At 39.5% G+C, this 26041-nt stretch overlaps 1 protein-coding gene and 1 long non-coding RNA gene across 6 annotated transcripts in view; one reads left to right on the top strand and one right to left on the bottom strand.

The window, feature by feature from the left end:
• ASB4 (ankyrin repeat and SOCS box containing 4) overlaps positions 1-11361 on the top strand; it is a 76705-nt gene extending 65344 nt beyond the window's left edge. The window contains exons 6-9 of one of the 5 annotated variants that reach the window (XM_074367464.1): positions 4332-4433; positions 5896-6056; positions 8681-8775; positions 11339-11361. In XM_074367464.1, coding sequence (XP_074223565.1) covers positions 4332-4391 — 60 coding nt within the window. In that variant the 3' untranslated portion in view covers positions 4392-4433; positions 5896-6056; positions 8681-8775; positions 11339-11361. Of the gene's footprint in view, positions 1-3833; positions 3991-4331; positions 4434-5895; positions 6062-8680; positions 8776-11338 lie in introns of those variants that run through there. The other 4 variants (XM_074367463.1, XM_074367467.1, XM_074367465.1 and 1 more) reach the window with 4 other exon arrangements.
• An 11995-nt stretch (positions 11362-23356) lies between these two features.
• Positions 23357-25604, bottom strand: LOC141578173 (uncharacterized). Its single transcript, XR_012508213.1, has 2 exons — positions 25539-25604; positions 23357-24043 (listed from the first exon to the last, which is right to left on the bottom strand). It is a non-coding gene; the product is annotated as an uncharacterized LOC141578173 (long non-coding RNA).
• Between the last annotated feature and the right edge of the window lie 437 nt (positions 25605-26041).

The raw sequence follows: 26041 nt of genomic DNA, 5'->3' as shown, positions 1-26041 counted from the left end.
TTTTACATGACATGGGAGCCTTCAGGGAAGACCCTGAAGAGACAGACTTGAGTATTTTTATGCTAGGTTGGGTGAGGAGTGGGCAGTAGGGTAGAAATATGATAGGTTAAGGAGTATGAGGTCAGTGTAGTAAACTAGGGGGAAGTGGGGCCTAATGTTAGGATTCTTCTTGGTGTCCTTTTGTCTTAGGAGATAAGGATGCTCCTTTCCTCCAGGTATAGGGAGGGTACCTCCCACAGGAGGGTTTTATGACCTGTTTCAGGGGAGAAGGGGTCAGGATGGTCAGAGTGACCTTCCTGCTTCTGCTGTTTTCTCCAACCTCCTCAGCTTAAAACAGTCACTATGCCAAGGTGCCATAGATGGACAGAGTGTGTCTGGAATGCTATCAGAGGGTCAAATTGTTAATACAGTAAAGCACATAGAGCAGAGCATGACATTTAGTCAGCATTTTATTGTTATGATTGTCCTTGTTACGGTCATAATCATTATTATTTAGTGAGAGCTTCCTACTAGTGGGTAATATCTTCTTAGAGTGAAGCTGCAGCTGAAGGTGATACGTGGTAGATTTCTATTCACTTTGGGAAGTACTTGTTGAGCTCCCAGTATGTGCCATGCACTTTGTTGGCAACTGGGAATCAATGCGGGAACAAGACAAACCAGGTCCCTGACTTTCTTGGGCTTTTTTGAGGTGAGGGACGGGGATGGAAACAACATTGATGTGGAGGATTAGCAAACAGATAAACTGATGAATTTGTGAAACTTTGCCCTTTTTTAAGCAGGTTTGTCAAGGATGAAATGACTCCTTTTACTATTTCATGAAAACTGTGGAGTCACTTGAAAATGTATCAAGAGGATAGAGAGGGTTGATCAGCTGTTTCCACCTTCACTGAGGGAAGAGGAAGCAGAGGTTAACTGTATCAGGAGGAGTGTAGATTGGCAGTGAGATTCCTAGCGACGAGGGTTACTGCACACCAGAATGAATGAGCACAGAGGGCTGGAGGGTTTAATTTAATTATTCTTTCACTTTTAAGAATTTATTCAGCACTAATACATGTGTGGTTCTGTGCAAAATGTGGAAGGAACAAGGGGAGTGTTGGTACCAAGTCACTGCAAGACTCACTTTTTAGTAGCTCAAAGTTTTGGGTGGTTTGTTTTTACTAAGAAGTAAGAATAAAAAGTATACAGTGCATTTTTAAAATTAGATGCTATCTGACACAGCTGTTTTTCTGTCAGTCTGCCATAAAATGGTTGATTAGAAATGATTTTCAAAACCTGTATTTCAGTGATAAATTGCCTTCTTCCTGTGTTTGGTCACACTTGTCACCAGTGAGAAGCAATGTGTGAAATATTCAAAAACATCCTCCGAGAAGCAGTTGATAATTTTCTTTCATTTCTTATTTTTTCCTTTTTCTTTTTCTTTTTTTTTTTTTAACTTTAGCAACACTTAGTGGATTAAGTGTGCTGAAAATTTCTTCTTTAGTAATTGGTTTTCTCAGGTAGATGTATGCCTCAATGATATTGGATAACAACTATGCAAATATATGCTAATCAAGCCAAGGAAATAAAATAATAATACTACCTTGTACTTTCTAAATTAAAGATACTGGTGGATTCATTCTTAGTGTTCAATCAAGCACAGAAGAATTGATGAAACACAACTATCATCATGGAGCCCTTAAGGCAATCTTAAAGAAGAAGTTAGTTACCAGGGGTCTTCTCAAGGTCCAGAAGCCCAAACAATGCCCGGAGTTACAAGGAAAGACACTTACTCCCTGCCCCTTATCAGATTTCAGGGAACCTGAAAGTGTTTGATTGAGAAGAGGTGAGAACTAATGGAGATTATGAGCAGTTTAATTCAGGAAGCAAGACAAATTTAGCTGCCTTTCAAAACACAGGGTCCTGGCAAGATGACTTCCCTGGGCTACATCAGCTGAACTGCTTTCCCCTGGCTTCTTAGTGGGTTCAGTCAAGGGGAAAACCAGCAGGAGCCCGAAGAGAGGGAGCAGCCAGAGACTAGGACACTTCCTGGCTCCCTCCCTGCTGGGCCTCCTCTTGATTGTGGCTGAATTCCTCCCTCCTTCCTTAGCCCTTCTCCTAAGCTACTGGTCTCCCTGGGTTATAGTAACTGCTTCTTCCACTTGTTCCTTTAGACCTAGGACCTTCCTCCTGTGGCCTTTGTCTCAGGTACTTCATCCTTCCTTGCTCCCTACATTTCTATAAATAGTCCTTGATGAAATTCTCTTTAATCACACCTGTTGAGTGTGCAGTTCCTTTCCTCTAGGGATCTTGACAAATGCACAAACACATGTAAGATTGTGACACGTCAGTGAGAGCCCAGGTGCTGGTCCAGATGGTAAATCCTATCAGCATTAAGGGAGGATAGAAATCACCTGGACTGGTGGTCAGGCAGGTGGACTTGAGCTGTGATTTGAAGAAGGGTGAGGTTGGGTAATAATTTAAGAGTAAGGCAGTGGATGGGGTGGGGTTTAAGGTGAGTAGCCTCAGTGAAGGCTCAGAGCTGTAACATACAATGACTATTCACCGTCACCAATCAGACAGGCTTGATGCAAGTAGAAGATGAACATTTGCTGTAGAGAGTAGAGGATGGGGTTGGCAGGGCTGGGTGGGGTTGAATGATGAAATGTCTTGAACCATGGGAAGCATGATGGGAAACCAATGGAATATTATTATTATTATAATTACTCTTTTCCAATCTTATAGCTTTTATAGTCGTAATAATTATGATACAAGTATATAACATTTATATGGTATTTTTTTTAATTTTCAGAGCATCTTCATGATGCTTAATACAGATAGTTGCCTTTACCTTTACCCTCAACTCTTCTTCCATGCCAAATAAACAAAAACAAAAGCAAAACCAATTCTGAAGATTTAGCTGAGGAAAAAAGAGATCTAAATGTGAGATTAGTTAACCTTTTTTCTTCTCATGTAAAATACTGCAATCAATTGGAATAATTTACTTGAGCAAAAAGGAATGATAGCCTTGCAGTTTTTTTAAACATCAAAAGCTAAAGAAATTTTTTTAATTGCATGAGGAAAAAAAAAAAAGAAACATTTCTTTCAGGGCATAAGAGGATGAAGGAACAGAAGCAATAATTGTAGTTTGAAAACTGCTTATAATTCTTGCTGCAGCAGTGTTCAAGTGATAAATTGTTTACAGAAACAGAGACATAATTACAGTCCTTCAGGGGTCCCAGAACTCCCAATGCTGCTGAAGTCAGAGGGACAATGAAAGGCCTCTTCTTAGGATGATCCATCAGGAATAGCTTAGGCAGCAGTGAATTGCTTCTAAGTAACCTTTGTCTGGTTCTAAGATAAAGATACAAAGAAACTGCAAAGCCTTTGCTCCCACATATTAGCAATACAGTGTGGCATGGAGGTTGGGGGGGCGGGATTTGGGGGGAGTGGAGATATGAATTTTGTAATTCAGTAGTTTGGATTTTAATCTTGATTGTGCCACTTAATATGTGTGTGAACTTAGGTCACTTTCTTAACCCGAGTGTCAATTTATTTATTTGGGTAGTAGTGATTAACTACCTGATTTGGAAACTAAATGAAACAGCTTGATTGCATCTAACGTGTCTTGTGTAACGTGTCTTGTGTGAAGTTGAACCCAATTAATGCTCAGTTGGTATATGTGTTGGCTATGTGTGTGTGTGTTGAGAGTGGGGAGGGATTATGTAGACTATACCGAAAAGGTCATACAGAGTTTCTAAGACATGCATGGCATGGACCATGGGGTTTTTTTTTATTGCTTTTAACTACCACGATTTTTCACGTGGTATAAACTCTCTGAAGCCATCTGTTTTAAGCCAGGTTTGTTGGTGGTTCTCTGCTCTTGGCCGTTTGGCCTGAAGAGGGCAGTGTAGGACAGTTTCCCTCCTGCTGTGAGTCAGCGCTGTGGAACTAAAATGGAGCCCTGAAGAAAACTAAACCAGAAAGCTCAAGTTTAACCAGAAAGACAAAAAGGTATTCTGTTGCAATTTTCATTAATCTCCTGATTACAATTTCAAACAAACCTGCTCTGTCCTTCATTGGAGAGAGATTTGGGAATCAGGAAGAGGTCTTCAAACCACAGTTTTCTATCCTGTGTTTAAATAATCTGGAAGAAAAATAAAATTGCAGTTAGTTTCTCTCTGGATAGCACTGAAATCGACAGTTGCATTAGTGATTCCGTTCATCTGATTTCGCTTCTCTGTCCTACTCCTCTTTCTCGCTTCCTCCCTCTCTCCCTTCCTCTTTTCTCCTCCCTTCCTGTCTTGTCTCTTGTCCTCATTCTTGAGTGTATTTTTTTGCCTCTTCTTGGCCAGGCTGTCGGAGTGAGCCCTGCAGAGGCCATGCTGGTATATTCCTGGGGAGTCAACTGCTGACGGGACCATTGCCTTCTGCAACTTTGCTTTGGATGCATGAAGGTGACATGTTTATTCTAGAAACTGGGAAATTTTGTGCTGCTTTCTCCTCTCTCTTTGATTCTTTGTTCCCAGTCAGAAAGCCACAATTATGGAAGAAGTTGTTTTCTTTTTGGCAACAAATTGCAGGTGAGAGATCAGGGTCAAGCTAGAAGCCAAACTGACCAAAGAAGTAATGAGAACAACATCCAGAACAAGGCCTGCATGATTCAGGTCCATCCAGCTGGCAATGCTAGGAAAGGGACCTGGTCACCCAGCCAGGGTACCTAGTATCCTACCTCTTGTAACAGAGCAGGACCCTGTGGGGCCATCCACGGTCAGACCCCTCACTTATATCCTCTGGACCCCTTCCTTATATCTTCTACTGTAGCTCCTCTCTGAAGTACCCGGATAAGAGTATCTCCTATGTATTTCCTGAGTTTTCCAGATGATTAAAAACTACCACCGAAGGGAAGAAATTAACTACTTGATGGTGGTGAGCACCTGGCCCCCAGACCTCTGGCACCCAGGGGTTGATAGAGTTGACCACCCTATTATCTCACCATCAGCCAATCAGAGAATTGTGCATGAGCTGATCACGTACCCTGTGACCCCCTCCCTTACCTGGCCTTAAATATGCTTTGCTGAAACCCTCCAGGGAGTTCAAGGTTTCCTTGGGTGTGAGCCACCCTGTCCTCCTTTCTCGGCTCTGCAATAAACCTTTATCTGCTGCCAACTCTGACATTTCAGTTTGTTTGGCTTCATGGTGCATTGGGCACACTAACTTGCCTTCGGTAACTATATTGCTGCAGTCTGACACCTCTACCAGTTAGGTCTTGAGGTGCTCCCTTTTAGAAAACCATAAAAGAATTGCTTCCCGAGACAGTCTAGTGGAATAGCTGGCCACCCAAGACTAACAGACAGAATCAGCCACCCCAGATGAGAATTCCCCTCTTCCAGTTACTCCCTCTGAGACATTTTTCCCCTTTGCAACTAAGGGTAGTAATTGCTTCATTGTAGAGTTGATGGGAAAGTAAATAAAATCTCTTGAACATCTCTGGTAACGCCAGGCACATGGTTAACTTTTAAGAAATGGTGACTATTATTATAGCCCTACCCTACTTGTGTTTTACAGCTGAATTCTAGATTTCTATAAGTGACTTATAGACCCTACACATTCCAGAAAACTTAGGCACACACACACACACACTCACACACACACACACATTTAGCAAACAGAGGTGAGTAGAATGTAGAGATACATCTATTCAAAGACATGCCACCAGTATGTGTTGCAACCCACAGGAGGAAATACACTGGACACATCTAAATAAATAAAGATAGGCCCTCTTACAATGTGTTGATATTTGAGTTGGTTTTCCATTGTCTTTACATATTTTTTTCTGACAGACTAATTTAACATGTGCTCCCTCTATATGTATAGTTTGCCTTTCTTATTCAGATATGACATGTGCTTAAATTTCAGCTCTCTTGATTCAGCAAAAGTGTGGCATGTCACTTTTCCCACCTGTGGCAGGCAGTTCTAACCAATCAAGATACTCTCTCCTGCTGAACCCAGTCTCAGCCTCAGAATCCTCCTCAACATGGTGTCTAGACTGTCACTGCCAAGTGGTTGGAGTTGATAAGGCAAGGTGAAATTTTTTTGTCCTCTCTGGGTTCTATTCTCAAGGCTCTCACAGACTCATGGTCAAATTATGTAAATAAAAAGCTGAAAGAATTAGAAAGCAGGTGATAATTACTGGGACAAATTTTTGTTGTCGTTGTTTGTTATGTGTTTGTTTTTGTTTTGGTGGGAGGAAGCATAGAATTTATTCAGCAAATATTTGCTAAGCTGGAACCCGTACCATGTCCTGGGGATTCAATGGTGAATAATAGTAATCAAAGTCCCAGACCTCATGAGGCACTTTAAGAAATACCAGTGCCCACATCTTTTAAAAGCCTTAATAAACTAATTAGGTTAAGTGCCTCACTCATCACATCATGTTGTAAATGTCTGTCTGCCTATCTGTCTCCCCAGCTGGGCTGTAGCATTTGTAAAGGAAGGAACTGTAATCCCTTCAGTTTTTCAAAACATTAAGGTAAAAATTACATACATCAAAATGCTAAACCTTTAAATATGTAATTGGATGAATTTTTATAAAGTATATATCTCTGTAATCAACACTCTAATCAAGATAAAGAACACATTTAGTACCCTAGAATGCTCCTTTCTGTCTCTTGCCAGTATATCCTCACCTCCCAAAGGCCACATTGTGCTATTTCTATTACCAGAGGTTAAAAGTGATTAACATTTAAATCAATCAACTTTGAGTTTTACTCAAACTCGTAATAGTCCATGTTGTGGAGGCTGATTATCCTCCATTGTATGGGTGGGCCTCGTCCAAACAGTTGAAGGCCTTATGAGAAAAAACTGAGATCCCCAGAGGAAGAAGGAATTCTGCCCCCAGACTGCCTTCAGACTTGGGACTGAAACACTAACCCTTCTCTGGGTCTCCAGCCTGCCAGCTTGCCCTGTCCCTGGAATCACAAGAGCCAATTCCTTAAAATAAACCTTTCTTTCTCTGTATATATACACACATAACCTAGTGGTTCTGTGTCTCTGGAGAACCTTGACTAACACAATAGGCAAACTTGCTGTAAGCATTCTTGCTTAAGTCTTTTTATGGAGGTTTCCATTTTTCTGGGGTAAATATCTAGGCATGGAAATGAAAGCTCAGACTGTGGGCATATATTTAACTTTTTAAGAAGGTACCAAACAGTTTTCCAAAGTAATGGACATTTTTTCACTCCTATCAGCAATATATGAGAGTTCTGGTTGATGCACATTCTTGTCAACACTTGGTGATGTCAGCCTTTTAAATTTTAGCTGATTTTGATGGGTGTGCAGTGATATGTCTTTTTAGTTTTAATTCACATTTCTGAGAGCTAATCATGTTAAACAGCTTTTTTGTGTGCTTATTGGCTATTTGTTTCTCTTCTTTGGTGGGCTGGCTGTTTAATATTTTGCAATTTGTTCCCTTTGAATCTCAACTCTTAGAATTTAGGAGGAGTTACATGACTATTGAATGAGTGAATAGGAGAATGTTACATCATCTATCATCGGTGATTATTCTGAAATGATTATTAAATCTTTGTCTAGTTACTTACAATGCTTCTAAAGTGCTACAATAATCCCTAACACATAGCAGTCAACATTTGTTAGCTATTAACAGCACCCCTATTTTATACGAGAGAAAATGAGGATCAGAAAATTTATGTGACTTGACCAAGGTCACCTAATTACTATCAAAATCTCTGCTCAACTCTGGGCTTCACAAATTCTGTATTTCATATATTGTATTACTTGATTTATTCTTTTAACTATTATTTATGACAAGTCTAATATGGCAAATATGATGGAACTAATCATTTTACATGTTTTAACTCATTTAATTCTCACTACAACCCTGTGAGGAAAGCACTGCTATGTTTATTTTACAGACAATTAAACTGCAGTACAGAGAGGTTATGCAGTTTCCCAAGATCACACAGCTAATTAAGAGGTAAAGGCAGGATTCAAGCTCAATCAGTTCCATCCAGGTGTCTATGTGTTTTATTTTGTTTGCCTTTTAAACCACTATGCTATACTGTTTCTTAGGACAAGAATACTTTTGAACATGTTTAATTTGAAGGGCTAATAAAAGAGCAGGATGGAGAAGTCCAGCAGAGCTATGACACTTAGGAAAGAGTTACTGGGGGCGGAGGGGGAAAGGAGTGTGTAGTAAGACTGTGCATTCACTGGACTACAATGCAAGGCCCTACTAGGAAAGGTGTGTTAGGAGTGGTTAGAGAAAGTAATAGACATATTCCAAGATGAATAAATTGCAACAGTTCCATTTCAGAAAGTTCTATGGTAGCCCCCATTTTTTATGGACCTATCTTGTCTATAAGAATAGATCTGTATTGATGAAATTTCATTATCTGCAATAGTTTGTCCCTAAGTTACTCCACAATATTTGGCTGCAGTTTGCTATTAAGAGTCCAAGACAAGTGAACCTAGATTGCCTGCCCATGGGCCCGAGGAGCTGAAGGTCATTCTGATAACCCCTTTTCTGTTTGCTGGAACCTCCAGAAACTCCCTTAGGTCAGGCTGACTAATCCCTCCTCTGCTCAGATTTCACTCTTCTGAAAAGGCCGTGTGAGGAGCAGGGAGTGAGTCAGTCCCTTCAGACTGGCAGTACCAGGTCTGGAGCTGATCTGTGTTATCTTAGCTCCCACAGGATGAGTAATCATGCCGAGCCAGAAGCTCCAACCCTGGAAAACAGGTGCAAGCATCCAAAGGAGGACTTTGTGCCCATAATAGGAGGTGAGCTGAAACTCAGTCTATATTTACTCCTTTCAACAGAATGTTTTTTGGACCATGGTCTGCAGGAACAGTTCAGGTTCCCAAAAAATTGATCTCTGCACCTATCATATGGGCATCCCAGAAACACCAGCTACGGTGCCCAGCCTGGAGCCAGGGGCCAGCCTGGCTCGTGAGGACGCGCACAGCGGGTCCAGAGACATCCTCTTGACACTCCAGAGAGGCAGTAGTTGACAAGGAGTGACTAAGCCAGACCCTGCCTACTGGGCTGCACACACAAACATGTCTTTGAAGCCCTGTATACACTCAGCAGGGAATACACTGTTCTGTCTGGGAGGTTGCCAGAAACTTATGAGAGAGTCAGATCAATGCCAAGAATAGACACCAAGGCCTCACTGCCCCCTCAGAAGGGGACATTGTGTGGTGCTGGGTTGCCACCATCCCTCCTTGCTCCTAGCCTTCCAAACCATGCCTATAAACTGTTTCCCTGCACCTCTCAACCCCTTGGTTAGTCTTTAAATGATTACTAGGGACCATTGTTTATCTTTGGACAACTATAATCACACTATCCAAAGCCAAATGTAAATATGTTCCTTCTACTTTCATCTGTTTTGCATCTCAGAGCCTTAGGCCACGAACCCTGGAGGCAACACCCAAGGAGAATAACTGCCAGCCTTGCCTGTTTCATGCAGGTATAGGCAAAGCGTGGGCTGCTGCCCTCCCAAGTTAGCCCTCTGTTGTAGCTTAGGTAAGGAACACAGAGATTACTTGAAATTCAACCAGTGCAGGCAAAGTGGTGAGAAAATGTTTACCCCCTCTCAGAAGTACTCTTCCCCGGAGTGTTCCTAAATCCTGTGTCTCCATGCTCAGCTCTATAAACAAATATTTAAAAATATTTCGTTCTCTATAATAATACCTGTAAGAGTCAAATATCAAAATTTAAATAAATTTTAAGTGAGTTTTTCATATGTTCCCTATATTTGTATAGGATATAGCTTCTCATTTGAAAACTGCATAGTTCTCTAAGTTTCTAAGGTTCAACTGCTTTTTTTGGTTTATAGAATTAAGGTTAACCAAGCATGTTTATATGATGTCAACTACCTGAAATATAGGCATGCACCCAATTCATCCATCTATCTATCCATCTAACCATTCACTTATCCACCCATCCAATACTTTTTGAGTTTAAAGTCCCTGTAAGTAACTCACCAGCTTCTATAGCACTGAAGTTGAGAACCAACAGTAATTAAGAAATGATAAACATCACACAGATCCTTACTGGTTATTAAGCAACTGAAAATAGAAATGCTCAGGGGAGAGAGATCTGTGTGAAAGTTAAAGATTCTGCCATGGAGTGATTTCACCAACCATATGCAACTGCAAAATACAGAAAGCCAAGCCCAGGCAGGACAGGCTCATTCTGTGCTAGGACCTGCTAATTGGTTTCACATATATGTGGATGGAACCCTCATGGGGTTAGATTCCAATATGGGGAGAGAGATGAGATAATTCACTGAGATATGTCTGAGTCAGACTGAAGGAGCTGTCGTGACAGTGGGCTGTGGCTGTAATCAGTGTTGGTGTGAGGATGACTCTTTATTTAGGGAGATATTGATGGTCAAAAAGAACTGGGTTTGCATAACATTTCTCCACTTCCTAAGCATGACCTTGGGTTATTCGTTCACATTATTTATTTATTCAGTAAGTGTTTATTGAGTCCTGTTATGTGCCAAGTATGGTGTGGGGTGATGGAAATTCTCTTGCCCTCACAGCATAACGTTGATTATTTTTTTGAGCTTCACTTTCCTAAGGCATAACAATACCTGCCATTCAGAATTGTGTGGTATTTATACACATTGTATGAGTGATAACACACTGAGTGGGACTTTTCTTATTGTCTCAGAACTGGCAACTTGTCTCCAAAGTTGAGGACAAACAGATGATAATTAGAGGACAAATAGGTGATTGAGATTTTTTTAAAAAATTATTTATTTATTTTAATTGAAGTATAGTCAGTTTATGATGTATCAGTTTCTGGTGTACAGCATAATGTTTCAGTCATATATATACATATGTATATTCATTTTCATTATGGGTTACTGTAAGATATTGAATATAGTTCCTTGTGCTATACAGAAGAAACTAGTTGTTTATCTATTTTGTATATAGTAGTTAATATCTGGAAATCTCAAATTCCCAATTTATCCCCTCCCACCCCCTTTCCCCAGTAAGATTGTTTACTATGTCTGCAAATCTGTTTCTGTTTTGTAGGTGAGTTCATAGTGACCTTTTTTTTTAGATTCCACATATTAGTAGTACCATATGGTATTTTTCTTTCTCTTTCTTACTTACCTTAGAATGACGATCTCTAGTTCCATCCATGTTGCTGCAAATGGTGTTATTTTATTATGTTTTTATGGCTGAGTATTATTCCATTCTAATAAATATACCACAACTTCTTTATCTAGTCATCTGTTGATGGACATACTTAGGTTGCCTCCATGTCTTGGCTATTGTAAATAGTGCTGCTATTAACATTGGGGTGCATGTTATCTTTTCGAATTAGAGTTCCCTCTGGATATATGCCCAGGAGTGGGATTGCTGGATCATAAGGTAAGTCTATTTTTAGTTTTTTTAAGGAATCTCCATACTGTTTTCCATAATGGCTGCACCATAACTGGGATTTATTAAGAGGCAAATTCATTCTGCTGCCCCATTTATCACTCAGAAGATGTGGGAGGTTGGAGAAGGGGTGAAGCATCAAGGGACGCCTCCTCTCCTTGCACACATCCATGCCTCAGGGCTGTCCCCATGTCTTGGGAAGGAGATGGACATTTAAACTGGATGAAGAATGGAAGTGGAAGGTACTGGAGTGTATCTTTACAACCTGAAAAGGTCAGAAAACTGGCATCTGCTGGTGATGCCATAAAGTCATGGGAAGGGGAGATTCGATCAAGCATGTTTTAAAGCAGTGATTGAAGAAAAATAAAACTCTATGGAGTGAACCCTGCTGAGTTCACAGTGTTCAGTAAACTGCTGACAAATGCGAAGTGCTTAGCAAACAGTCAGTGCTTCACAAATGGAAGAAATCATTACTCCCAGTCACTGAAAGAGAATAAATATTCAGAAAATATCTGCATGTTTCAATACCAAAGAGCAAATAAGATGCTTAGTTTGTATTTTTGGTTTAGGAGAAAGCTTCCTGTGTTCATTATGTCTTCAAGTTTCTGTTTTCCTCGTGAAGGGCTTCCCAGAATATTTTCAGGGCTGTTTTACCACATTCCTTTAGCTGTTTTAAGCATTTGCCCTCTTTGTTATTCTGTAGACCCCCTTGGGGAATTAGAAGATTATAAAGGTCATCTATTCTTACCTCTAATTTAGTTGAAGATAAAATACTACTTAATTATCGGAAAAATACTTCAATATCTTAAAAAAAAGTACCTTGTGTAAGTGTGCAAACAAAGCAGTTTCTGCAGACTTGCTGCACAAAGAGAAGACAGAGCCCGAACGTAGTGAAGCAGAAGAGGACCCTGGGCTTGGCACAGAGGAGCCAGACAACTCCCAGCAATGTGGTAGCTCATGTGCTCTTCAGCCTCTCCTCTTACCATCCACTTCCTCGACTGTAACATGGGGGTTTTGACAAGGACCACACTAGTAATTGTGACAACTAAGATGAGACGATTATGTGAAGTATTGTAACACAGTGATAGGTACACAGATGATGCTCAAGAAATAGTTTTTTTCCCATTTCCCAGGTTGCAGGGAAGAAGAAAAATTCAGTTGATCAGAGAAGAGAAAGGCACTGAGGAGGGAAGTATAAGAAAAAATACACTGAACATTCATTTGCATTTTCAGCCAACTAAAGCTTCTGGTCATTTATATTGCATTATTAATAAGAGCTCCAGAAAGTCATGATGACACTATTGGAGCTGAATGACATATTGGTATTTTTGTATTTATTTAATAGTGTATTGATATCCTGGTATTAGTACCTGTCGTTTATTTTAAAAAAGTGTTCATAATTCAGAAAAATTTGAAACATCATTGAAACTCACTATTTGGTACATTTCACCTATGAAATGTATAAAACATATTCTATGACATTTAATGAAGGTTAAATTTCAAAAATATCAATGTTAAACACATTATCATTCTAATTTGAATTAATAGCGAGAGAAAGGCAATAAAAATAGTTATATAAAATAAGCACAACATAAAGTGAAGAAAATAAATCCTGAAATTTGAAAATGAATGAAATTCTTTGATTTTTTTGGAGGTCTGATCTTAAGAACCATATGTTATCAATGGTGTCATCTTTGATAGTGAACCTAGTTTGGGGGCAAATTTTTCCAGCTGTTAGAAAAGCATTTTCATATTTTATACTAGTTGTAGGAATAGTGAAGAGATAAATATAAACTAAATTCAAATATTTTCTCTGTATCTTTTGTCTACAAATAACCTTATCTCTGTGATAACATAATCTTTGAGAAATTTTTATTTTTATTAAAGATTTTAATATTTTTACGGACAGTGCGCGGTAGTTTTTGTTACTAAGGCCCAGCAGTCAGTTTGGAAGATGCCTGGTTCTTAGTTTATGCTATGAAACAGCCTTTGTTCAAACAAACAAAACAAATCAATCAGACAGATAAGGAGTTTCCACCACTGAACACTGATTGTTTTTGCTATCAACCTGACAGCATTCGAAGTGCAGATATCTTGAGGATAAGACTTAATCTTTGTTCTTTATAATTCTCTTTTAGGGAAGCTCCCCTCCTTTATATATTCAGGTTAATGCTAAAAAGAAAAAAAAAATACTTCTTTCAAGAAGTAGAGCTAGAGAGAATTTGATCTGGGAAAATCTGTGTTAAGTAAGAGTTCCAGTCTTTTTCACTCACTAGCCTTGAGAAATCATAAAGTCTTCCTTTCAATGCTGGGTTTAACTCTCTGGTTATTTCCCAGGACATTAATAATTTAGATTTCAGGCTTTTAAAATACTGAAATAATAGTATCACACCAACAAAAAGATTGGTTCTTTGGTGCTTAACAATCAGTAGCATGATATACTGGAGTTCTAGAATGCTGCAATTCAACACTGCAATCACTAATTTAAACCATCTTTCTCAGAACATTTTCCTCCATTAAGCTACTGTAGGGTCTAAATTCCATTTGTAGAGTAAAGTCCACATTGACTTAAGAAGCTGTTTACAGGATATCCTTAACTATATGAATACACCCAAGGTGTCCTCTCTTTAGTCATTAATCACTTGCTGTAAATTGTTTAACAGCCAAGTAGTCAAGAAAGGGACCTGGACCAGGTTGTTTTTCTGAGGCTGAGCAGTGGACAGAGAACTGCATGCAAGGAGGAAGATAATTAGGATTGTAGTGTAGGACCCAGAGAGGGAGGTGCAGCAGATTGGCCCTGGAAAGCCTGGGGCTGCCTCAGGAAGACAAAATGGGCTTGGAAGAAATGCTGATGGAGAAAGGAAAAGGCCAGAAAGTGGACAGACACCTCCTCTCCACCACCATGTTTACATGGGACACACTCAGTTGTTGCAGAATCCTTGCATTGAGTGTGACTAAGAAAAAATGTTCTCTTAAAAAAGCAATAGTCCATACTCTTAACAGCTTAATAGAGGGAGAAAATTATACCTAATATTCTTATTGACCCTCTGGAGTTGGTCTTCAACAGGTGCCCTCCTGCCTGGTGTCATTCAAGCCAACAGAACAAGACCCAGTTTGGCTCAGGAGCAAAGGAAAGCTTCACTCTTTGATCAAGGAGTGCAAACGTGTGCTGTAGAGTCCCCTGCTCTTGCAGCAGGCCGTGGGCGGGCCTGCCCTGCGTGGATCTCACCAACCGGGAGGGGGCCGAGTTCCCGCAGGCAGTGTCAGGAGCAGCGTCCCTGAACATGGCCCGCTGCTGCCGTCTTGAATTACCTGTGTGAGTGGCGCTTTTTCACATGGCCTGGAGCTGAGGTGTCGGCATTCCTCACGAGGAAATTTGATCTGAAGCACCAGGTGAGGGGCCTTTGCAGCAGCCCACTATGAGCAAGTTAAACTAGACGGAGCACAAAAGAGGAAGTTAGATCTTATCACCTAAATTCCATCTTATTATTATTTTCTGGGGATCCCAGTGAGTTTTGCTGGTGACAGTATACACAAAAGAAATAAAGAAAAGCACAAATTAATATAATTATAGAAAACGGGAAAAAATCAAGATTAAATGAAGTTGAATAACAAGTAATAAACTGATTAGTGAAGTATGGGTTTCTCTGGAGGGGATATTTTGAGCCAGATTTTGAGAAGTTGGATCTGATTGGTAAAAAGAAAATGTCTTTCTATATGAAGGGAATGCTGTATGCAAAGGTGTTATCTTAGCCTGGGTTCCTGAGAAAAGAGTCTGAGGTTAATCTTATGAGCACACGTTTTCTTGTGGAGTACATTCCTGGAGAAGCAACAGTAAGGAAAAAAGGAAGGAAGGCTAGAAACAAATAAAAAATCATGTTATGGAGATTCGGCTATAGGAAATTCAAATGGTTGCAGAACATCTCCAGAGAGACCTCCTGAATTCACAGCATCTCAGAACAGTCCTCTGGTGGAAAGAATGGTGAACAGTCTGTCTCCTGACTTCTTTCTGTCTCCTATTTCTCATCTCTGGTTTGCCTGAGCGTTAACTTTCCCATCTTTCCTCCAGGCAACTGGTGAGATCGGACTTCGTCACTGGAGCTGCTGCGGTTCCTGCCGTGGTGGAAGTGATGGAAGCCATGTCAAAGCCTAGCCTTTTCTGCCCAGGATTTCCAGTGGAAGCTGAGATAACCAGTGTCAAATGATGAGTCCTCAAGGTTTTATAATCGTTGGAACAGCATGAGCCAGTCAACCCCTGCTGGCCTGCTCTTAGTCAGGAATCAGGGCAAGCAGTGCTTGGGTCGGGACAGGTGAGGCCATGTGGGTCTGAGGAGGCTTGTGAGACAGGTGTGTTACATAGATGAAAACGGATGGTGAAAAACTAAGCCTGTCCAGAAGGAATAGGACCCAGACAAATGTGTGAATTAGTGTGTCATTTGGGTGACATTCCATGAAGGACCATAAGGTGATTTGAGCAAGTTTGAAACTTTTTCCTATTCTGTTGTCCTTATTGTGGCTGATACTATGGTTTTACTATTCAATCATCTTTCCAAACTCTTTCCTAAATTGTAGAGGCTGGAGAGCTAAAAGTAAGACTTTTCAGACTCCAATGCATCTAGAGTTCTAGATGTGTTTCAGGTTGTGCCAAAGAGATGTACTCGTGACGAACTTAAATCCAGAACAGAGGGAAGTGGGGAGAGAGGCACAAGATGAAACTGTAGCCCTGTCTGGGTGCGTAGTCAGCAGCCATGATAAGACTTCGTAAGGCTTCCAGGCAAGCCCAGTTGCCTGGTGTGGTTTTGGAAGTTTCTCCTGGATGCTCAACCTAAAGACTGTTTATTTCTTAATTAATTTGTAAGCCTTTTAATGCGCCATTAAAAAAAAAAAACCCTTTTGCTTAAACCAGCTAGAGGGGAATCTAGTGTGAAGAAATGACCATTGATATACTTACAATATTTCTTAAAGGTTTTCCAGAGAAATCTTAAGGGAGAAAGAGAGAAAAGATAGATATAGAGAGAGGCAGAGAGAGAGAGACATTAGGGCCAGGGTGGGTAGAGGGGAGATCTTCCTCTTCTTACAGAGCCATTAGTTCCCGTCATGAAGGCCCCACCCTCATGACCTAATCTAACCCTAATTTCCTCCCAAAAGTCCCATCTCCAAACATCATCACATTGGTGGTTAGAACATCACCATATGTATTTGGGGGGGACACAAATATTCAGTCATAGCACAGACAGAAAACCAGGGAGATTAATTAATTCTAGCTTTTAGATGTTATGCATTTCAGGGTCCATAGTTGTTAAATGTGATTATTGCTTTCAGCACATATTAATGTAGATACTACCCATGAAAAAACACAGAACCTAGAATGTACCTAAACACATGTGACTTCTCAGTCATCATCAAACATTAAGAGAACCTTAACAAAATGTGTGCCATGTTAGGGAATTTTGTTGCTCAAAGATAAGGAAAGATGCAGTGTTTGTACCATTGTTATGAAAGGAAGGCTTCCTGTCTCCCCTTCACACTCTTGGAGGGTAAATGTTAGGTCACTGCCTCAGCCTGCATGCTCTGCATGACCTTTGATGCCTTTCTAATAGACCTTGATCCATTTTTGTGTCTTACTGTGATCTCCTCTCCCCAACCTTGGTCCTGCCTAGCAGGTGACTATAAGGTCATTTTCAAGCAGCTGCACACAATTGACTTGTCCCTAATTTCATACTTTATCTGGAAGGTGTGCTAAAGGTAGTAGACCCAGAAGCATTAAGTAATTGGTTTACTTCTAGAGGGCTTCTGGCTAAAATCTTAAAGCCAGACCTATCAAAGTGCTCACAGAACAAAGGGGCTTTCTAAGTCCATTAGAAGGATTCTCTATTCTCAGAAGGCATTTGGGGTTATAATAAAAATGTCTTTTTCCCAATAATATTAAGAGGAAAAATCACTTGTGACTAGTACTTGATTGAGACTGAAGTATGTGAAAGAAGCAAATGTGATGTTTGTAATAATTAATGGTTCAAAATGGACTTTATTAACATTCTGGGGAATGTTTTCCTCACAAAAGCATTCTCACCAAAAGCAAGAATGATTATTTGCAAAAATCTCAACCAAAAGTAAACTTCATATTAATCATGCTGAAATAATTTAAAAGATACAAATTGTTTTCTAGATCCTTGCTATTCAAAATATGGCCCCTGGACCAGGAGCATTAGCATCATCTGGGAAATTGTCGTAAATCTGGTCTCAGGCCCTACCCAGACCTACTGAATTAGGCTCTACATTTTAACAATATTTCCATGTGGTTTGTAAGCACATTAGAATTTTCAAAGCCCCATTCTTGATATTGTAATATTGTTCATAAGCCCACTTGTTGAAATGAATCCATTCAGCATTTAAATATGTTATGGCAAATGTCTATTAAGGATCAGCAAATAATTATTTGTGTCCCTATCAATGCTATTGTTATGTGGATTATTAATTTAGTTGATTTTTGTTGTTATAAGGAATTTTGCTTTTATCCAATGGGATTTCTTGAGCTTCTGAAAGTGAGAAATAGTCCCTTTTTTTTTCTTATCTGTTCATGTAGCTAATTGTAATCATCATTTTTTTTTTGTTGTTGTTGTTCCTTCAACCTCCAACGATGTGTTATCATTTAAGGATTCTCAAAAGTCTTCTGACATACCCTTCAGGTTGTTTTGGCCAATCCAATGGCATTTTCTCCATTCTCCCTTGCTTACAGAACTATAGTTTAGTTCAGTGTCATGATGTTTTTAGCCCAAGTCTAAGCAAATCATGATGATCTTATGTCCCTTTATCACATACTGAATTTCCCATCCTCGTTTGTAACTAAGGGTGACTGAGATCTGACCAACAAGGGATAAGCTGGAGGCTTATGAGAAAGTCTTTATTCCCTAATAAAAACAACAGAGATGAAAAGGTAGCTTACCAGTCCCTGTGATTCCTTCTTTTAATCTAACAGACAGGATGTCTGGTGCTGTGAGAGTCATCTTAAACCATGGAGTGAGGAAAATAAGAACAGAAAGTCAACTTGCCGGGAATGGTAGAGAGAGTAGAACAATGACAAGATTGGATCAACACTCACGTCCTGGACTCTATTTCTAGGGTGTGGGTTATGGAAAAGCAAAACAAAGCAAAAACCACCTCTGCCTCCAAACCCTATCTATTTAAGATTTTGTTAGTCGGCTTTGTTATTTGCCATTGAAAGGATACCTAACTGGTACAAATAAGGACTTACTATTGTCAGGGAATTACTCTGGAAGTGCAAACGATTTTGGAATATATGGCTTGTGGCACTATGTAGTCAGGCAGCACAGAGGATTAGAAGACCTGGATTCTGTATTGGCCTCTACACCTCTTAGCTGTGAGAAATTGCAGCCTTGCTTTACAGAAACTTTGGCTCCTTTATTTATAAGGGAAATGTCAACTCCCAGTGCTTTCTTTTCTGGCAAAGAAGACAAAAAAAACCCCCACAAAAAACAAAAAACAAAAAAATGAAAAAGGGAAAATGGATTAAGTTCTGGAGATTTTTCTTTAAGTATATAAGGTTTTATAAAACTTTCCAGAGAGTCAGATGTTTTCCTTGTTATGGGTTGTTTCTGATAAATTAGGTTTAATTACAGCATCTTCCCAGTAGCATATTTGGAATGAATATAGTGATTTTCTTTCTCTTTGGGGGATGAAAGAGAAAACGAAAGCTTTGAAAAGATTTTCTTTTAAAGCAGCAGTCTTCTTTTCCAAGGTAAACAAAATCTTACGGTGAATCAAGACCAATTTCCTCACATCATATTTTAACTAAAGGATAAAAAAAAAATCACATCTAGGTCTGTGAGGAAAATAGGAACATTATAAGAGAAGTATCAAATAGGCATTCCAAGTATTTTATGTTTGCTAGATTTTAGGTAAAATTTGCTGCCAACTTTTCAAACTGTATATATATTCACATATATATGAGTATTTCCATATGTATCCATCTGTACCTGTGGTACACTAATTATAAGTTTGTATTTATGTCTCTAACTCTAATCCTAATTTTCTTCCCTTGCTTATCTGTATCTCCTCCCTCCAGCAGTGAGAAATCTGGCTCCCACTGTCTGTCATCCATTTACTCAGTTGCTTAATTCCATAATATGTGTATAGTGGTTTCAGAGTGGAAACCTTTATCAACTAGAGTGTAGTTCTTACGTACCGTTTCTTTCGCCATTAGTCTTACAGACGCTCTTTATTTCCAAAGTCACTTAGGTCAGGCCTTTTCCCCGACCCTCTTCAGTGAGATGGTTTCAATACATTAGTAATACAATTAATTCCGCTGTCATACTCTGCATTCCATCCTGGGATTCCCCTGACCTTCTAAATTTTTAAAATTTGCATACTTGAGATTCACACTTTGTGCTGTAAAGTTCTGTGGTCTTTGAGAAATGCATCGTGTCACAGGTCTGCCATTACAGTACCATACAAAGTAGTTTCACTGCCCTAAAATATCCTGTGCCTCACTTACTCATCTCTCCCTGCCCTCAACCCCCAAAATCTCTGGCCATCACTGATCTGTTTAATGTTTCTAAAGTTTCACCTTTTCCAGATGTCATATAAATAGAATAAAATAGTATGCTGACTTTACAAACTGACGTATTTCTCTTAGTGATACGCATTTGAGTCATCCATGTCTTTTCATTCATGTCTTAAGAGCTCATTTCTTTTTATTGCTGAGTAGTATTTCATCTTATGAATGCATCGCAGTTTGTTTATCTGTTCATCTACTGAAGAACATTTTGGCTGCTTCCAGTTTTTGGCAACCATCAGTAAAGCTGCTGTAAACATTCACAAGCAGGTTTGTGTGTAAACATAGATTCTAAATCAATTGATTTAATACCTAGAAGCATGATTGCTGCACCAGCTGGACCATATGGAAAGATTAAGTTTATCTTTGTAAGAAATTGCCATCTGTCTTCCCAAGTGGCTGTACCATGAGAGTTCCTGTTGCTCCACATCGTGGCCAGCATGTAGTATTGTCAGTGTTCTGGATTTTAGCCATTCAAATGGGTATATAGTGGTATCTTGTTGTTTTAAACTACATTTCCCTAATGACAAATCATGTCAAGCACTTTTTCATACACTTGTTTATCATTTGTGTATCTTCTTTGGTGAAGTGTCTCTTCAGATCTTTTGCCCATTTTGAATGTGTTTTTTTTTTTTTCTAATTTTTGAGTTTTAAGGGTATTTTGAATACAAGTCCTTTAACAAATGTGTGTTTGGCAAACATATTCGCCCAGTCTGTGACTTGTCTTTTCATTCTTTTATCAATGTCTTGCATAGAGCTGAAGTTTTAATTCTAACAAAGTCCCACTTTTCAATTTTTTTCCGTCATGGATTATACTTTTGGTATATTTAAAAACTCATCATCAAACTGAGGCCACATAGATTTTCTTCTGTTTTCCTTTAGATGGTTTATAGTTTTGTGTTTTACATTTAGTTCTATGATCTACTTTGAATTAATTTTTGTGTAAGATGTAAAATCTGTCTTAGTTATTTTTTTCTTTTTTTGCATATCAATGTCTAATTATTCCAGCATGACTTGTTGAAAGAACTATTCTTTCTCCATGAAATTGCTTTCGCACATTTGTCAAAAATCAGTTAACTGTATTTGTTTGGTACTGTTTTGGGGGGCTCTCTCTTCTGATCCTTTGATACATTTGCTTTTACCAATACTACACTATCTTATTTACTGTAGATTTAGAGTCTTTAGAGTTTTTAAATCAAGTAGTATAAGTCCCTCAACTTTGTTCTCTTTTAATCAATTAATATGATAGCACAATCTTTCTTTAGCTTATTGGTACGGGGGACTACATCGATTGATTTTCAATTGTTACATCAACTTCACATAGCTGGAGTGTATCTCACTTGGCTATGATATATAGTTCTTTTTATACAGGAATCCAATTTGGTAATATTTTATTGGTGATCTTTGCATTTATGTTCATGAGAGTTATTAACCTGTTTTCTTTTTTCAAATGACTTGATCTGGTTTTGGTTTTTGGGAAATGAATTAGAAAATATTCCCTTCTATCTGCTGGAAGAGGTTTTTTAACAACAGATATTATTTCCTCCTTAAACGTTTGGTGAAATGCACTAGTAAAGTCATCTACACTTGGTGCCTTCTTTTTTGGAAGGTTATTAATTAGCAATTCAATTTCTTTAATGGATATAGGGATGGTTATCTAGTCCTCCTTGTCTGAGTTTGGTAATTTGTGTCTTTCAAGGAATTACTCAATTTCATCTAAGTTAATCAAATTTGAGGGCATATGTTGACCCCTTCTTGTTTTTTATTTAAGAAACATTTGGACTTATGTGACACTATACCAGAGTAGGGGAAGATGGAAAAACTGAAGTTTTTGAGGTAGAAATAGCCAAATCCTTGACCAGATACAATAGAGGTGTCAATTCCTTGAGTGACCCAGGTGTTGGTACACAGGAAATTGACATGAGATCACTAGCAAATATCTCCGGTTCAAGTTTTGCACAGCAGGCACAGATCTCTTCTGTCCCCTCTCTCTCCTTTACAGTCATCAGTCAGGTGTGGGAAGGAGATAAAATAGCTATTATCTGTGTAATCTAAAGGCCGAAGGGCTGTAGTTGACTGTTTTGGACTGTGAAAGACTCCTAAATCATTGTGCAACCCTGAAGGGAGAGGAACTCATAATGTTTTGGGTTAGGGGTTTGACATGGTATAGAGACTCAGAGAAAGTTAAATTTGACCTGGAAAAATAGAAGAATGTTATATTTCTTGAATTCTTTATGCTGTTAAGTTTGTATATACTATACATTGATCAAGGTATAATTCTATTTTTATTTGTGTTATTTTAAACTTAATCTGTCTTCACCCAATAGACTCTAAGACCTATAGACACCACGCCTGTTTTGATACTATTCTACCCCTAGAACTTAGTTTTGTGTCTGGCACAAGACAGACATTTAACAAATGTTAATTAAATTTATTTGTAAATAATGAGTGGTGACTTCAATGTCCAGTGGACTTTGTTTCAATGGCTTGTTCACAAAGACTCCAAACTTTATTGTCTCTTTTTGTTTTCATCTTACCTACTGGACCAATCCACAGCCATAATGTAACCCTCCATGGTTTCTCTGCCTGCATGTAGACGGGGATCAGAAAACTGCAGACCGATCAGAAAGAAAGGTTTTTACATTTCTAAAGAGTTGTTAAAAAGCCAAGAAAAATATCTGAAAGAGACCATATGTGGTTCACAACGCCTAAAATGTTTGCTATCTGGACCTTGAAAGGGGAAAAAAAAGTTTGCTGACTCCTCATCCAGATACTGAGTACATTATGGGAAAAACCAAACAACTGAGCAGGTTAGACTCTCCCCACTGAACCTACGATACGTTCTTTTACAGCTTATCCTCCTACTCTCTGCCATTATTTCAAAGCTGTTTTTTGTCCTCTAACCTCTGATTACTTCACCTTTCCCCTTCTCTACAACCAAAACCATGATCTATCTACAACTCACATGGTTTCCTCTTGTAATAGAGGACGTGTTTCTCTCCCTGGCCAGTAAAAATCTGACTCATCCTTTCCTGCCACAGTGGACATATGCTTTTGGTTTGCTACAGTCCTCTCCTTCAGGGAAACATCACTACCCATTTCAGTTATCCTTCTCAGAGTATGTAGTTCAACTTGGTCCAGTTATCACCACAGCCCACACGTGGGGAGGCACGTGACGCAGCCTTGGATGTTACAGTATTTCACCCCCATGTTTACATTCGTTGATTCCAAAAAAAGGCAAAGCTGGGCCTGGAGACATTCCAAGAGTTGGCTTGGAATAAGACCCTTACGTGGAGTTCGTTTCAGAAAAACTGTTACCTACCTCCCACATCAGTCCTTAGGAAAAGTCCTCCCACCCAGTGTCATTTGAGCCAATAGACGGAGACCAAGTTCAGTTCAGAAACAAAATAAGCTTTATTCTTCGATGAAAGAATGGAGAGGTGCGAGCTGGACCGCTGGAGCACAGGCTTCACCCCTGAGCGCGCAGGCGGTCGGTGGGCTGCTTTGTAGGGAAATCCCCCCAGTGGGGGGCGGGGCAGGCCTGGCGGGGCGGGCGCAGCCCAGCTGCTCCGGCGCCCATGGCCGCACGAGCCCAGCGTCTCTGCACACGGTCCGCCGCCATCTTGACTGCAGCGTCGGACGCCGCTTCTGCTCCGGACCTGCTGAGCTGAGGTGAAAAGTGTAGCCATTTCGCACTAGGAACTGTGGTCTGAAGTGACCAGTGTGAGGCCTCTGTACCCGGCACCCTATGAGCAAGGAAGACTGGACTAAGCGCAAAGGGAAAAAAAAGGTCAGACTTCATTTTATTACGCAGGTTCTGTTTTTATTTGCCGCTGACAAAACTTGACTCTTATCTCCCCGAGAAACACTTATTTACCTTCCTAAGGATAAGAACCAAGGATGCTTCCTTTTCTTTCCCAAAGGAGAGTTTGTGCACATTAGGGAGCAAAGTTTTTTCCCGCTATCTCACAAAGGGAGGCGGGGGGTGGGGGTGGGGTCGGGGGAGTGGTGGGGGGAGCTGGGGAGGCGGCTGTCCATCTTCTGTATAAACTCTCAGATTCTTTGGGGGTTCATCACCTATAATACAGATCCCAGTAAGTATCAGGTGACATCTGGCTCTCAGTGAATCACCTTAGAAGGGGGAAAGATTGGGGCCCGGGTTGCTGATACGGTTTTTATTATAAGTAAGTATAAATGGTTTGTTCCTGCCCCAGAAATCTTGTATCTAACTCTCAGGATAATATGAATAATTTTAGATATTAATACATATCAATATTTACAAACCTAACTTCTATGTTCACATAGTGTCCTTGGGCATAGGAACAGTTGTGATTCATTATGGTATTCCTTGTGTGTGGCAGCTTGTGGTGCTTAAGAAATCTCTGTTGATTGCTTGTTGAATAAGTATGTGAATTGCTTCAATGCCTGAAGAATGGCTAAGTGTCATTCAGTAGAAAGTGCGAACTGGTCTAAGTCAAAGCTTCTGATGGCTCTGCAAGTAGGTGGGGACTTCTGTAGAAGTGCAGGGGCATGCAGCTGGTAGGTTAGGCTCCGCGGATGAGGTCAGTGGCAGTGTCCCTCTGCCTTGTTGATTAGTTGTGGGTTACACATTTGCATGACCCTCAGTCATTACTCTGACTTGTTGCTGTCTTCGGTGAATTCTCTAAAGAAGGTCTGTTTGTTCAGAGCAAGGTGTCTGAAGTGTACAGTGCCTTGAATCGAATCCCAGCTCTATCCCTTGATAGGGACAACTTAACTGCACTGCCTTGTGGCTCAGTTTCCTATCTGTAAAATGGGTAGGTTAATAACATCGCAGATGTTGTGAGAATAAAAAGAATCCATTTATGCAAAGGAGCTAGTAATACAGTGGGTTGTTGTGAGGGGAAAAAAATGAATGAATTAATGTAAAACCCTTAGAAAAATACCTGCTGCATAATAAGTTCTATAGAATTTTCTTTTTTGCCTACTTAATGTTCAATTTTAAAAGGGCCAGAGAGAGAAGAAAGAAGTATAGTGAAAGCAATTTGTATTCTAACGCATGAAATTTTTTTGGCCAATGGAAATAATGGTTAAAAAGTCAATATTATAACCCATTGATTATCTTTGGTTAAGAAATCATTTCTTCAAGATCAGTGGCAAGTTTTATCCTTAAAATAATTTCCCCCAAATTAGTGCATGGTAAGTAAAATCCTGCCTGGAACTATCTGGATTAGGTAAAAGTAAGAGTCACGTCTGACTCTGTGCAGAATGCAGGATATATTTTCAGATACAAAGAACTATCGTCAGACATTCTAAAAAAAAAAAAAAAAGTAAGAAACATTTTCTGCTTTCCGACAAGCCAGGGAGCTGTTTTCAAAGGCCTTTTAAAACTGTGCTAGTTTTTTGTGCTAGTTTTTGTTAAAATTTGAAGTTCTGCTTTCACAGGATGAAATATGATATTTAGAAGGGGAAAGAGGCTGCCTAGGGAACAACTGAAGCCTAATTGTTATTTTTATGGTTTAAGTCTATTTCATCCATTCAACAAACAGTTATTGAGAGTGTGCTTTGGGCAAAGTGCTGTGTGTTTACTTACAATGCGTAGTGAGCCAGCTTCTCCTCAGTATTCAGGGAAGTGTAGCCCTGTGCTCTCAAAGGGACCTAAAAGAGTTAATAGGTCTCATTAGCTAATGCATGGCACCACCATCCACCCAGTTTTTGGTTGGCCAACATTACCAAAGAGGTCAAAGTCTGAGTTTGATCCCTGCCTGAAAAGATTTCAGCTTTACTCAGCAATTTCAGGTCAACAGAAGTCTAATGCCAGGGTCATAATCGGACAATAGAGTATATTGGAGCAAAGTTGTTCTTCTATCACTGATATTGCTTGCACACACTGTATGACTTCATATCTGAAGAACAGTCTTTTATTTCTATTGCTATCAACTCATTTGTATAGAAACTTAATATAAGGATCCAGTATCTAATACTTAAATAACATTATTGATAAAACAGCTGTTATCTGTATAAATTTTATTATGTGCCAAGGATCATTATAAATGCTCTACATTTTACTTTAAGAGTTCTTTTTTTCTCTTCCAG

The sequence above is a fragment of the Camelus bactrianus genome, chromosome 7 (genome assembly GCF_048773025.1).
Source record: "Camelus bactrianus isolate YW-2024 breed Bactrian camel chromosome 7, ASM4877302v1, whole genome shotgun sequence".
Lineage (NCBI taxonomy): Eukaryota > Metazoa > Chordata > Mammalia > Artiodactyla > Camelidae > Camelus > Camelus bactrianus.
Note: the sequence above shows the minus strand (reverse complement) of the source record. Positions and strands in the feature narration are given on the sequence as shown.